Below are 15,308 nucleotides of genomic sequence, written 5' to 3'. Positions count from 1 at the left end.
GTATCATCTAAAGCAAACCTCTCTCCTGTGAATTTCCTTATTATCCTTATAAGAAACATTGAATGGATATTATCTTTGTGGTTGTTCAATACTTTGAATGAATTTTAGTCCCTATAACATTATTGATTCATAGATGTAGATGTAATACTCCATTGTATTCTAAATGTGACCCTGCACCTCAAAACAAACAGAAAGTCGCCAGACATGAATTTTTAGTTAGGACCATATTCTGAAAGAGCATACTTTAAGCTTTAAAATGATGTATAACTCAAATCAAATGGACTCTCCTAACCTATCTAAATATTGGAAAGAAAGCGCAAACTCAGGAAAAGTGTGAACTGAGAAAAGAGGCTCTGAAGTACAGTGTCTATTCAAGCGCTTAATCTTTACCAAACCGTGCTGGCTGTGCGATGAATGGGACAAAAAACAGGAAGTAAACCACCAGAGTAACAACAATGAAGGGATTATTAGATTGCACTGAAATCAAGCATGCCTCATTAACACATTCTGTCCATAATTAATGACAACTTTCAAAGCAGTAGCACTATCCTTTCAAAAGTTATGAGAGTTGAAAGTGAAGAGTGTAGACAAGGTTTTTCAGAAATGAAAAAGGGATTCTGAAGACACACCTAATCACACTATTCTACCAAAAATGTTCGAGATAAACTGCTAAAAAACACACTTTCCTGCCCGTTTTATGATACAAAATTTTAGCATAATGTAAAAGAAGACCCGCTCTTTCAGAAAATATGAAAAAGTCAAGTTCGGCTAGGTTGACCCATTTCACTTTAATTTTCAGTCCTCACGCAAAATCAGTGTGTGCGACTTTATGTTCGTTTTGAGGTGCACGGTCACATATGGTCTCATATGAGGATGATTATTTGGAAAACCAACCTTGAGAGACATAAATCATATTTTGATTGAAGGGGGGGAGGGCAGAAAACATACTTATTTACTTTGTAGCTGATATTATTTCAGTGATTGTATTGATTCCTTGCAACATTCTTTATTCATAGAAATTATATACTATTGTATATCATGTTTGAAATGATATCTTATAGATAATTATCATATGACCATGAAAGAACAGAGCTACCAAGTCTCACACATTCTGCGTGAGACTCAAGCATTTAGGGTCCGTCTCACGATATCACGCATGACACCTATTTTTCTCGCGCATTGGGTGAAGTCTGCAACTTGGGCCTATTAGTAATGGGCATAGCTCAAAGGATTAAAATGATAGTTGCAATTGAAGGAATATTTCCCTTTTGTCTTTCAAAATAAGTAAAAAATGGTCACTTTAAAGTATGCACCTGATTGCACCATTAAGACCTAAAAATTGAAAAAGATCCCTACTAACCCCTCCCACACCCTCGCTCGCAGCGCCGAGACGTTGAGTCATGAAAATCTCACTCCTAAAAATTTTTTGAACTTGACATCCCTGAAAGAAAGATTTTTGGTTAAAAGCAAACATATTGTTATATATGTGACCCGCTACAACAAAAGGATCCTAAAGTCGCTGACTGGTGAGCCGAGAAAATCGAGTTTGAAGTCAGACCATCAAAATCCGTCAAAACGTTCGGATTTCTGTTTTTGACATAATTTTGTAGTCTAATGTATCTTCTATTATCTGCTGAAATTTCGAAGCTAAATGATCAAAGGAAAGGCAAGAAAATAGTGTTTTTCTGGGCCATGATTTCCCGACTTTCAACGTAACAGAAATGTGTCCGAAGATTGAGATTTAGCGGTGCTGCAGCTAGACTCCGCCCCTGGCAACGAGGGAGTGATCTTATTGGCCAGTGTATGGCATCCTGATTAATGATTGTGTACTCATTGGTCATGCATAGACCGCTGGCGCGAAGCTTGAATGAACATTGCGGAGGTTGCTAGGAGCATACCTTCTATTGTCAAGCGGTGAAAACTGTTTCGCCTCCCCTTGATCATGACAGCATCGGAGATAACTTTGAAGGCGTTTTTCTCGAAACTCTGATTTCCTCAACCACTTGACATATGCTAATAAAATCATCGATATCTCCGCAACCGAGTACTGTTATGAGTTGTGCTACATATGAAATTAAAGTAGAAGAGTAAGGAAATAACATCATGCAGTTTTCAGAAAATTGTCCTCTCCCGACTTTCGGATCCTTTCATTGTAGCGGGTCACAAATATAGATGCCCATTCGGTCATTATAACACCTGTCCTTTGTCATGGTGTGTGATCAACTGGAGGAATTGTCTGTGGGGCAAATGGTTGGCAGACAAACTCTCAGATGTATGACCTAATGCCACAGATTAATTAATCTCCCACTAAGCCAACTGCGGTGATGCAGTGATGTTGGAAGGGTGCAAGAAATGTTCCCATACCATAAATTGGTCTGAGCAGGAATACCCCACAGATCCAGTGTGAGAAATGACAGGGTTCGTGGTGACCGTAGGTAGTAATTGTGTCTGGTCAGGAAATAACGAGCTACCTGTTAACTGCACTTGCACTCGGAGTAAATGCGCTGTAGATCCTCCCCATTAATAAATAGAACAGTCCAATATCTACTCCTGTGCTAATGTACGTGTACCTGAGTGTGTGTGTGTGTGTGCATATATTTCATATTTGTTTTATGTTGTGTGTGTGTGTGTGTGTGTGTGTGTGTGTGTGTGTGTGTGTATTCACCCAGTGCTTGTAAGTGTGCATGTGAGGGGTGTGATTAACTTGTGTATTTTCTCCATGCACGAATGCAGAGCTTCTCCATTCTCCATCTGTGGGGTTTTCTCCCTACCTCGCTTTATGTGGGGTCAACCAAACAGTGTTGGCTTCGGCGAAAAATCACATGTTTTTTGGCTTGGTGCAATCACCGCCTCCCAGTCATCACACACGGAAAGGGATTGCCATGTGTTCAAAATAGCAGGTACCTGTGTCATATCTTCATAGAGGAGAGAGAGAAAGAGAGGGAGAGAAAGAGGGAGAGACCCTGAAGGAACTGCTTTGATAGCCATTCACCTGAACTTGTGAGATTCTTTGATTTGCCATTGGATTAGCAAATTTTAAGCTCTGCTACTAGCAGTATACTCATATACTACTGCCTGCAAGCATCCAAGAGAGGTGCTCAGATCTTGAATTCGCACACACTGCTGGAGTGGAGACATATTCCTCTGCTTGGATAAAACACTGCTGACTGTATCCTCCGAGAAGCCAGGGACTTGTATCAGAGGCCTGAATAAATCTGCATACTGCACTGTCCCCTGGCCTTGAATGTCCACAGAAAATCACAAGTTTACTTCACTGGTGAGTCTGGCTCCCTTTGTGTGTTTGGGGAAGGGGTGGGGGGAGGGGGATCGGGGAGGATCGAGAGCCCTTATTTGCTTAATGTTGACAATTTCAATTATTGCATTTCCTATTAAAACGCAAATAGATTCACTGTCAGACGCTAGCTGTTTTTAGCTGTCACTTACTGACTATTAATTCTCTTGATGAGTGGTCAGTGTGATGGGAAGCAGAGAAGAACTTTGGGGTTGAGTGATGATGCTACATGCCATTACATGAAAAATTTCGGAACAGGCTTGTTGTAGTCGCAGGAAGTTGGCCATTGGTATTCCTCCTGTTGGATGTTTTTTTAAAAATTTTGTAGCGGCGTGATCATGAGCTGAATCCTGTCCCTCCAAGCTGGATTTCAGATGAGAGTTGAGGAGGATGTTTCAATCAGTTTGATTGAAGAAAAGACGTGACAGGATTTTCCTCTGGATATATGCCAAGGAAGCAATAACACTAGCAGTAAGTTTCGATGTATCATTATGACTGATTTACCTCTGAGAACATGATGGGCCAATCATGTGGTCATTATAAGTTGTTTCTTCAGGGTTCTTGAATAAATACTATGGTTGAGATGAATAGGCAGTTCAAAGTGGAATTTCGTTACTTTGAAAAAGACAACTGGATTATGCTATGATATTGATATGTAAAAAAAAAACTAATAAAAAGATGGTTAAGATGATTGCTCCATGAACTAAGATAGAAGCTCCTACTCATATTCTTTTCCATCATCAAAGGTCATGTGAAAGGTACAGTGTGTGCTCTTTGGTTGGAGTTTTATGTCTCTAAGACATTTGTGCCAATAACTCTGTAACTATCGTTGTGTGAATGATCATATTAAATGATCATCCTGAATGCATGATGATTTTTGCAGTAAAATTTCAAGTAAAGTTTAGAGACCTGGAATTCTCAATTCCTAAAGCTAAGTAATCTGGTTAAGAATATGCAGTTAATTAAATAAAAATTGCATTCACAACTCCAAATATAATCTACACTTTTTTTTTTCTGTAGGCCCTATATATTTAGCTTGCTCATTTTAAAAGCCTAGAAAAAAAATGGATAATTGTCATGGTAACTGCTCACACAATTCATTGAGACCTTCTGACCAAACCTTGAAAATAATTTGGAATTGTGTAATTCACAAAACACTTAAATATCTAGTCGCTGTGCAGCTATACGGATAGTTACACTTACAGCATTGAACAAGTATGGATTACTGCGATCCTGCTCCAAGTTTAATACAGACATAATCAACATTTAACTGAGTTTAAGAAAGGGGAAGGATCCTACATAGAGCATTTCGGAGAGAACCTTGTATCACATTGTCAACAGTAGGTTGATATCAATGTGGTATGTGCACTGTTCAAAGTGTGTGGTCCTTATATGGGCTGTGCTTTCAACACGGGAGGCACTGAACATGAGGGCATTGCAAGTGGGTCTGAATGGGTGCTTGCTGGGGAGATCGTGGAGCAAATGATTAACTAACTCTGTTTGATCGGTGTGCTGATGACTTCAAGTGTTACCCAAAACACACTGACTGGAAAAGAAACACTATCAACAAGCCACTGATTGATTGATTGATTGATTGATTGATTGTTTGATTTCCGAGAATATTGCAAGAGCAACATGCTTTAGAAGGTCTGATGAATGAAAATCCTTTTTACCATGGTGGAATCACATGCATTTAGATCTAACTAGAGATTGTAATTTGTCATTACTGACAAATTAAGGTGATCCGATTTTTTTAATGAATTATTCGAGTCCTGATTGCAATAGGCATGACCATACAGGTTTCATCTGTGTTTAGAGACATTGGCCGTGTGATGTTTGGATTCTCATTTAGAAAAGGGAGTCATATCTGCCATCTGTGGTACCAAATTCTGTATACACTAGATAACAAAGATACAGCAACAAATACATATGACCTTTGACCCACTTTTACACCCCCAAGATGGCATCTGAGGAAAAAGTGTTTATTTTGTGAAATGATTTTTGCGACATCGTCTATACGTGTGCAAAATATGGGAAAGATAGTACAGGTATTCACCAAGATGCAGGATGAAACATATATGACCTTTCACCCTTATTTACATACCCAAGATGGCGTCTGATTAAGAAGTCGTTATTTTATGAAATAATGTAGGTGACATGAACTAAACATGTGCAAAATATGGTGGTGATAGAGCATGTTTTTCTTGTGGTTTTGCAAAGAAAGTTGTGCAAAGAAAGAAAAATTTCAATACATCGTTGATGAGCTTTAATTTCAACCAAGTATTTTGACGTGATACCGACATCGTGTGAAAAAACAAAGGGCACTTATATGATAGCACAAAGTCTCAGCTACAACATATTAAAATCTAGGAGAAATTCACGGAAGCATAAGTAAGATAGTGCATGATAAAGATAGTCATGTCAATTTTCACATCTAGAAAAACTCCCTCCTATAGAGATAACACGTAATAGCGAAGATTGAGAAAGAAGTACATATGACCTTTGACCCCACTTTGCACACCCAAGATGGCATCTGAGCAATTAGTAGTTATTTTGTGAAATGATTCTTGTAACATGGTCTTTGCGTGTGCAAAATATGGGAAAGATAGGACATGTATTCACCAAGATACAGGATGAAACATTTATGACCTTTGACCCTAATTTACATACCCAAGATGGTGTCCGATCAAGTAGTTGTTATTTTATGAAATAATGTACGTGACATGTACTAGACATGTGCAAAATATGGGATTGATAGCCATTGTTGTTGTTCATCTATTGCACAGAAAGTAGTAGAAAGAAAGAAAAATAAAGAAAAAATTATGTTATTTTATAGAAATTTGAAGGAGAAGCATAAAAAAATCAGAAAAAGATAAAGTAAGGAAAGGGAGATTAAGATTAACTAAAGAAAAAGAAGAAAAAAAGTGTTTAAAAAAATTTAAAAAAATATTGGCAGGAGTGAGCCTCGAACCAGGGACCTTAGGATTACGAGTCGGATGCGCTACGCAATGACCTATTTCATTCTCCATAGGCCCTGTGTATTAAGCAAAATGACGCTGCATCGAAGCCTCGTGCCATTTTCAACCAAGTTTTTCGAATTGATGCCGACATCGTATGAAAAAATGGAGGGCACACTTACGATAGCCCAAAGTCTCAGCTACAACATACTAAAATCTGGGAGAAATTCACCGAAGCATAAGTGAGCTAGTTCTCGAAAAAGAGAGTCATGTCAATTTTCACTGCCAGAAAAACTGCTCTCCCATAGAGATAACACGTAAACTGGTCAAATTTGACAATATTACTTTCAATCCATTTTTACGAGGTGATGCCGTCCTCCAATCAAAATGTTGTAATTATATTAATGAAAGATCATTTAATAAGCTACAACATACTGAAATTTAAGTGTAAATTGGCAAAGGATAAGTGAGATACGCTCGAGTGAACTTGAAATTTGATGACGTCATTTTGAAAATTTACTTTTTTTACTTTATTAAGAAATTTGATATCTTTTAATCATTTTTTCAGTATTGCCACCCCATGAAATGACATGTACAACTCATCAGCTTTTAAAATATGTAAAGAAAATGGGGGGTCACCGTCCATCCTGACGAGTAAAATCGGATTTAAAATTGGCGGTTTTTTGGCATAGTTGCACTGTATATCGCCATTGACGCGCGCGCGGATTTTCAACTTTGACGGGACTGCATGACGTCATATTGAGTCGGATCGACTTGAAACTTGGTAGAAATATTCCTTGACTTTTCAGACATCCGATCCGTGTAAAAAAACCGGAAATTTCTATTGCATATGAGCTGTGCGTGCGCGTGTGCGCGCGCGTACGCGTCCGTCCAATTTTTTCAATTTTTCAAAAAATGCTTGAAATGGTCTGAAACGTGTGCAAAAAAATTTTCAGCTCGATTGGAGTATACAAATATTTCAACGCGCGCGTACGCGCACGTTTAAGAGTAAATATGAACTTTGAGAATGTGAGTAGCATTTGCATAACTTGAAATATATGTGACGTAAATTTCATTGAAAAATTCCATTTCATTAATGAGATATGATTGAGAATGTGTTTTCATATAATGACGTCATAGTGACGTCACGGGCAACTGATCACAATGATTTTACTAAATTTGTCGTCTTTGGGACACAATACATATATGATATAAGTATGACATTGATAGGCATTGCACTTTCTGAGCTAACCTCTGCACAACTTTTGAGGAGAAATAAAGAAGAAGAAGAAGAAAAACAAAGAATCCGTACAGATACAGAAGGTGATCCGAGAGGATACTCGGATCACCTAATTACCATAAGGTTTCTGTGACTGTTTCAAGTAGAGATCAAAGCTGTATTTCATCTTTGATAGTGGAATATGACAACTATTTCTGAGGCCATTATACTCATTAAACATTTGTTTATGATGATGGTTTTCTGCATTTCTGTTACTCTAAAGATGCTTAATTTGTCTTCTGATTGGCAGATACATGTAATTTTCAAGTTTTAATATGCATATTATAATACCTACTCATCTTCATTTTTTGTTATAATCATGGAGTAATGTTGTATATTTTGAAAGGTAATACTTCAATGATTCAAAGTCTGTTAGATCCAGACATTATTTAATAACTTTGTTCAAGTATATGCATTTCTAGAATTATGTGCTCGTCTTCATTCTTATAATGATGGAATAATGTCATACATGTTCTAGTTGATCATAATACCTGTTTTAACTATTATAGATTGGAACAATACTCAGTAAATTTGTTCAATTTACTTTGTGAACTATTACATTTATGTGTAAAAAGAAGTACAGAAATAAAATCAACCAGTCAATCAATCAATCAAATGATTTAGAGTTTGTATCAGATATGATTTGGAAATCAGAGTTCTAATCTAAACAGGATCACCCCAACTAGAATGGAATACTAAAAAGTATTGCCCAATACATCATTCATTCATTGATAATAATAACATTTAATGCACACCCCATGAATAAGTAAGTGGATATCATGGAATTTTCTGTGATTTGCCTTTTCTCTTTGCAGTGATGCAGAACTACTGTACAAGTGGATATTTTTGCGCGAGTTATTTTTCGCGTTCAGTAGGGTGAGAAGGGTTTCGCGTGTTTTTTAATGCCGTGGAATGAAGACATCATCTACTGGAACATTATGGCAAGCAAAAATATTTGCGTGCTTTTATTTTTACGCTAGTTTCTGGATGAGCAAAATGCGCAAAAATTTCGACAACACGAAAATTTCCACTTTTACAGTATTGTATCTACCAACTTTAATAGGACTGTCATATGATAGTCTAGAATTCAAACCCTGATGTTTATAACTATGTGAAATTTGCATGCAGTGTATGATCTGAAGTATCATTTGAGAAATGTTTTGTGTTTGCAAAGCTGGTGTAAGCAAGGTGTGTCTTTGCTGGATGTTTATAAATGTCAGATGTCATTGTGTCTTCAAGAGGAACGATCAACAACACTTGATTGATTTTTTTTTTAACAAACTTGCAGCACTTGTGTGTGGGAGTATTAAAGCTTTGATAATTTTTCTTCAAAAATGGAAGAAAAATGCATTAAAAAAAAATAATGTTCCATATTCCACATTTCATACAAGTTATTATATTCCATTTGATTTCAGAAGAAAAAAGGTTTAACACAACAGTCAATTGAAAACACAATTGCACAAATGTGTAAGGACATGTATGAAGTGATGTTTATTATGAGGAACCTACTAAAAAGCAAAGCTTGTAGGATGTAGGTTCCAAAGATATAAAATAGGTTTTTAGTATAATATCTCAATGTCAAAAATGACGAATCATGCAAGAATACAACATGTTGAGAATATATATAATAAAGTATACGAAATGTACAAGGTATTGTATGATGTCCATGATTAAACTTGAGGTATCAATGCTAAATAAATTTTCAAAGAAGTAGTTAAAACTTGTTTCAGTACTTTCATGAATAAATGAATGCATTGATGAATGTTTTAGAGTATTTTTGTTTAAATCCTGAACATATGTCAACACATGGGAAATTTGTGCGTAGAATGTAATTGTTTTTGAAAGAGTAATTCTTCAGTGATAAAAGATGACAAATCAAATATCTGGAAAGCATTCAAACCAAGAATAATTAGGGCAAAATATCAAATGCATAACAATCACAGCACTCATTCATATACTGCCAACATGGCACTAGCAACCATTCAACGAAGTGCTAACTTAACACACCAGTATGCTATGAAGACATAGTCAAACTTGTTTGTGTAACTGCATTGTTCAGTGACATTTTATTTAGATTATTATTTCTTTGTGTGTGTGTGTGTGTGTGTGTGTGTGTGTGTGTGTATGTGTGATTTTGCTTTTGTTTTTGTTTCCCCATGGGGTCTTTGTACAAACTCTCGAGAGGAACTGATCATAGTACAAACGGCAAGTGAGCAGTGTGTTTATTCTTGTATTCCAGTATTTATGTTTCACAAGTTTGAGAAAGTGAGAGTTCGCACGTAGATCAGAGCCTCATTCTTTTTTTTCCTCTCGCTCAGGGCATGGCTTGTGCAAGTGGTGTAATGATGTGTTGCAGAAGTATCGGCTGTGGGGGAATGTTTGAGTGGATTTAAATGGCTGTTGATTGAATGTTTGTTGTTGTTGTTGTTGTTGTTTTGAACAGTCAGGGCATGTCCTCATTGGCAAAAGTGGATGATTAAGGTCGTATGAACTCATTCAATGTGTGAACTTGTACTTTGCTGACAGGAAGCTGAACCTGTCATTACCTCAGTGGATCTGGTCATTACAGGGGAATAACATGAGTGCATTGGGCAGGAGATATTTTAGTCCACAAATTTATTTGTGTTTTAATACAATTTCCTGGTGTCCATGAAAAGGAATGATAGTGCTTGCACATACATAAATTCACTTGCGTGGTAGAGGGATGCAGTTTCAGTGACCTTGGATGGATAGTCACGGATATTTGAGTAGTGTGTAAATTGTAATTTCCAACTCCTATTGAGTTCATCAAAATTGCTACCTGTCAGACTAGTCCCATGTAGACTAAGCATTGGGGTCCATAGAGAATGTGTGTGTGAATGCATCACTTAAAAATGTCTTAAATCATTTGATAATGTATACAGCTCTATAATGTATAGTACTTGTGATGTCACAATATCAAAAAGTCATTTTACAGCAAAGTTTGTTTGGTCATTCCATGATGGTTTACCAAAAGTAGGTAAAGCGTATTTTCATGAGGGTTTTGTGCAAATTTTGCCAATCAGGTTAAAATAAGAATATCACCCCCTACTTGCATTATGTACGACATGAAAAGTGTCTTTATCCAGTCATTCTTGCACTGTCATACTTTGTTTTGAGCAAATATTATGAAATTTCTGCACAAAACAGTGATGAAATGAAATAGCATCAGGTTATAGGGGAATCAGTACTGGGTATTTAAATGCCCTTTGTAGTCTTAATGAGCTACAGTTACAAACATTCATGGCAGAACACCAATAATCATGACAGAACATCAATATCAGGATGTTGCAAAACTGCATCTTCCTGCTTCGGGGGGCTTATAGCACTTGCAGAACAGGAACGTACTGATGTATTTTGAGAATTTTGTTAGCATCTATTCTTAAAATAAAGTAGAGGTTCAGAGCCAATTTCTCTTTGATAAAACTTTGGTTTCACTCTTCAAACAATTTCAATGATTGAAAGTTCAATATTACACATGTTTGAGGGCAATGTTTGTTGGCAGTACACATATTTCATTGTCATCTCATGATATTCATTTTTTCTTAAAGATAGTGGTTAGCTTCAATGTTTTGTTTCTGTAAGTGATTATAAGGCTCATAATCACAAAATAATACACCTGTAAACAACCTCCCCCCAATAAATCATGCAGTAATGGATATATAATGGGATCGTCCTTCATAAAATTTAGTTACTCAAATGTCAACATCTAGTTGCCAGGTGATAGTAGGATTAAAATATGCCCGAAACTAAAACCTATTTGACTCTTTTAAAATATGACACTTTCCTCCTCAGCACCCTTAAAGGCATAATTTACTGTTTGCAGATGAAACAAAAACCCAGCAGTGCATCAAAATAGTTCTAAAATGTGAGTTAGGGATAGAAACAACCTGTGTAAAAATTTGAACATGTATAATCAATGTTAAGTATTGTTAAATATAGAAAATGTGAACAGTAGTTATAATAGATATGCTTCCAGACTTAACTGTCTACAGTTACGATTTAATGAGAAAAATAGTGATATCTCCAAGGTTATATTTTTGGCTTTATTGCAAAAATTTTATATGGTAAGATGTTTTGTGATACAACAGACCTACACATATGCATCAAAAGTGATATCTTGAACATTTCAAAATCACTGCTCCCAAAGGCAAACAGGACCTTTAAAGCCCAGTCTTACTATCTATCAGAATACGTTTGTATACCGTCTTCCAATGTTCGGCATTTCGTGGACTTTTATCGCATACTCTTGATTTGTAGAAATCATGTGACAGATATTTATCTGTTCCTGTCGGGGGACCTTATATATGCATACAAAGGGCCATTCAGGTTGTTTTTGTGGCCTAATCCTCGGTATCAGATTGGCCATTTCCCATTGGATCACTGTAAACTGGATTGCCTGAAAGGCACATGAGTCATCCGAAATCTGGTGCGAAGGACAGATGTTTGGATTTTGACCTCAGGGTCACACACACACGCACACACACCCACACAGCGCATAAACTTTGGACTCCTGGTTCATCCATCAACCAGTCAATGGATACAATTTTAAGTGGAATAAACACCGCAGTCATCATACGTCTATTTTCAAAGAAGATTTTGAGACTTTTGGTTAAGAATGATTTCAAAACTAATTGAATGTGGATTTACTCTTATAAAGTGCTCATTCTACCTAAAAGGATGCTCATGGCACTGTGATGGAAACAGAAAATGAATAGGATGATATGATACATTTATACAACATAACATCATAGAACACGAGAACAGACAAACAATATACATACATATATACGTAAACACTTAAGTTTTATTCTGAGTAGGCCTATAGGTTCAGTTCTGATGACATTATCATGGTTTGTGCCTGAATATCCTACTCAATATCCATTTTTTGAATAGCATATAGATTTCTTGATTTCTTCTGTAATGTCTTTGAAATGTTAAAAAAAAAAATTACATGAAGGTCAAAGACAGGGGAAACTTTTGAACAGTGATATATATTGTAGGGATTCAGCAGGTTTGTTTCATTGCAAAAAAAAAAAAGAAAGACGACTTTTGCTTTTTCATGTGTGAAAAGCTTAATTTCCTTTGCTTCGTAACTCAATTTACATTTCTAGGTATGACATCCTTTTTCTTCCATAATGTCTTAGAACTATAAACTGAATTCTATATAAAGGCCTGTTAACAAATATATATAAGAAAGCAGAAACTTTGTCATGAATATATATTGAAGGGTTTGAGCAGTTGTATTGTATCAGTATGCTCTCAGATCATGATGTTTACAATTATCTATCTAAGGGTATATCATAGGTGTGCAAGTGTACACTGTGGATATACTTCCCATTTCCCTGACACTCAGGAAAAACTGCTCCGAGCCTCTTCCATGTGCTTGCCTGGTCTTCATTTCTGAATTTCCTTCCGAACTTCGAGGTCACGTTGGCAACTCTTGACAGATATTGGCCTGGAAAGATGCTGGCTGATCTTTAATCTTTAATTTCTCTTGACTTCTGTAGTTTTTATCCAGCTTTCACTGATCCTTCCTATATGATCTCATGGAATCCACTTCTGGACTGAACAGCTCTCTATTATTAAGAGGTTAACTTCCCTGTGAGGATTGTGAAATGCTGTCAATTGCTAAAAATTGTAATTCCTCAGCTGCTAATCTATACAGAGGACTTTGAGCCGAGATCCATGCAACTCATAATCCTTTGATACGTACCATCAACCCACTGTCAAATATATTTTCCTGGAATATTCATTTTAATATAAGGTTTGCAGCAGAATGCTAGACGTTATGTGTCTGCTGCAAATTCTGTTGTAAGCTTCAGTGTAGTAAACACTTACAACCAAAGGCTGGTTTTATCAGTACTATACCTCTATTTTTTCCTATTGTTTGTGTTATAAGGTATTGTGAAGGACATTACATGGCCCCATTAAGAAGGTCAAATGATATTTGTGAGTGGTCAAGTGAATGACAGCAGCACTGTAAACTTACCGTCCACAATTAAAGGTCCTCTTTACCTTTGGGAGGAGTGATTTAAAAAATGTTCACGATATTACTTTTGGTACATATGTGTACGTCAGTTGTATCACAAAATATCCAGCCATATAAAATTTTTGCACGTAAAGCCTAAAATATAAAGAGATATTAGTATTTTTCTCAATAAAGCGTAACTGTAGACAGTTTAGTCTGGAAGCATTTTTATTATAACCATTGTTCACATTTTGTATTATATTTAACAATACTTAACATTGATTTTTCCGATTCAAATTTTTACAGTGGTTGTTTCTATCCCTAACTCACATTTTAGATCTTAAAGGGGAAGTCCGGACGATTATCAGCCGTTTCGTGTGTAAAGAACAATATTTCATGAACCTATTACCCTTTTCCTGACGAGAAAAGACCATCAGATACATTTACTATGATTTTTTTTAAAAAAATAAGGTAATTCTTCATGTTCGAATCCGTCGCGAGCTGCCCTTCGTACTATCTGTCCCAGGATGCATTGCGCGTGACGTATCGGGCGCAGTTTCCTCAGCTGAGAGCACCGCGAGCGAAGCCCAGCTACGCATCGATCTCCCATTGCACTGCTGACTGCGGGCGGTATCTGCATGCCTGCATAGGTGTGCCTTGTCGGCGCTACTGCAGGAGACCGTACACCGATTTAGGAGTGCTGTTGCCAAACGCTGAATTCCTTTATTCAAATAATCTTCGTTATATATCTATATAAAATCTTCAAAGATTAATGTAAAATAGTTGCAATGCTATAACATTTTCGTTTAAATTGAAATATGTATGTATTATAATACTGCCGTACTTATTAGTGTCCACCCCATCACTTACAATGCATTAGCTGTTGTCGGGCTGTGCAGGCATACATTTACGTCTGCTGCTGCCAAGTGCTATCACAATCCGCGATCGTTTTTTCGACTTCTGAGTGTGAACAATCTGAAATCAGTCTGTCAATGTCAGAATTATTGCCTCTTTTGTTGTCCGAGACTGTTGAAAAGTGTGTCTGACGGTGATAAAATACGACAGTATACATGTAACTTGAACCGAGGAAGAAACGCCAGCGCCAGCTTGGTACCGCCGCCGCGCCGCGCCGGTAACTACGACCAGCAGCCCAATACACACAGCGTAATCGGGCTGCGTGTTGTAGCATTCAGGATCATGTAAAGGTAGTATCGTGGATAGATATCAATTTAAAATCGAAATATTTCTTCAATTTGAAGACTTACTAGTAAAGTTGAAGTATTGACAACACCCTAACACTTGACACATCGGCATTTTTTTAATGAAGCAATAGATCATGCCGCGTGCATCCGCTGTGTGGTCAGAGACTGTTGAGCGGTACGCTACTACCGCTTGCTTGGCCCGTATCACCGTTGCTCAAGCAGGGCTCCCCCGAGCCAGCTGACGCTCCAAGCAAAAAGCAATGTGAGGATGAAACGTCACGCTGTCACGTGATCTTTCTCGCCGGCGTACAGAAATCGAACGGTTACGATTCAAAATTAGTGATGCTAAAAAATCGATTGTGGCGAGTTGGGAGGGTCTTTTTCAATGAAACTTAGTCATTATGGTCCTTTATTTATGTAGATTTTGGTTATTTTTTTTTCAAAATCGTCCGGACTTCTCCTTTAAAGCACTAATGCTGGGTTTTTGTTTCATCTGCAAATGGTAAATTATGCTTCTAAGCTCAGATCTTTCAGTTTGACCTACAGTTGTTTTCATTCAGTCGAGAAAACCACTGCAAAGATATTTGTT

The 15,308-nt window shown here is 37.0% G+C and overlaps 1 protein-coding gene across 2 annotated transcripts in view; it reads left to right on the top strand.

Moving 5' to 3' along the window:
- LOC139742639 (uncharacterized) overlaps nucleotides 1-15,308 on the top strand; it is a 156,325-nt gene that overhangs the window by 23,535 nt on the left and 117,482 nt on the right. Inside the window, exon 1 of one of the 2 annotated variants that reach the window (XM_071653166.1) lies at nucleotides 3,023-3,277. The exons of the other annotated variant lie outside the window; for it this stretch is intronic. Coding sequence (XP_071509267.1) covers nucleotides 3,245-3,277 — 33 coding nt within the window. The 5' untranslated portion in view covers nucleotides 3,023-3,244. Of the gene's footprint in view, nucleotides 1-3,022; nucleotides 3,278-15,308 lie in introns of those variants that run through there. 2 annotated transcript variants of the gene reach the window in all.

Source organism: Diadema antillarum, unplaced genomic scaffold (assembly GCF_040938485.1).
Source record: "Diadema antillarum isolate AM-2024a unplaced genomic scaffold, OU_Dant_1.0 seq00001011_RagTag, whole genome shotgun sequence".
NCBI classification, from domain to species: domain Eukaryota; kingdom Metazoa; phylum Echinodermata; class Echinoidea; order Diadematoida; family Diadematidae; genus Diadema; species Diadema antillarum.
Note: the sequence above shows the minus strand (reverse complement) of the source record. Positions and strands in the feature narration are given on the sequence as shown.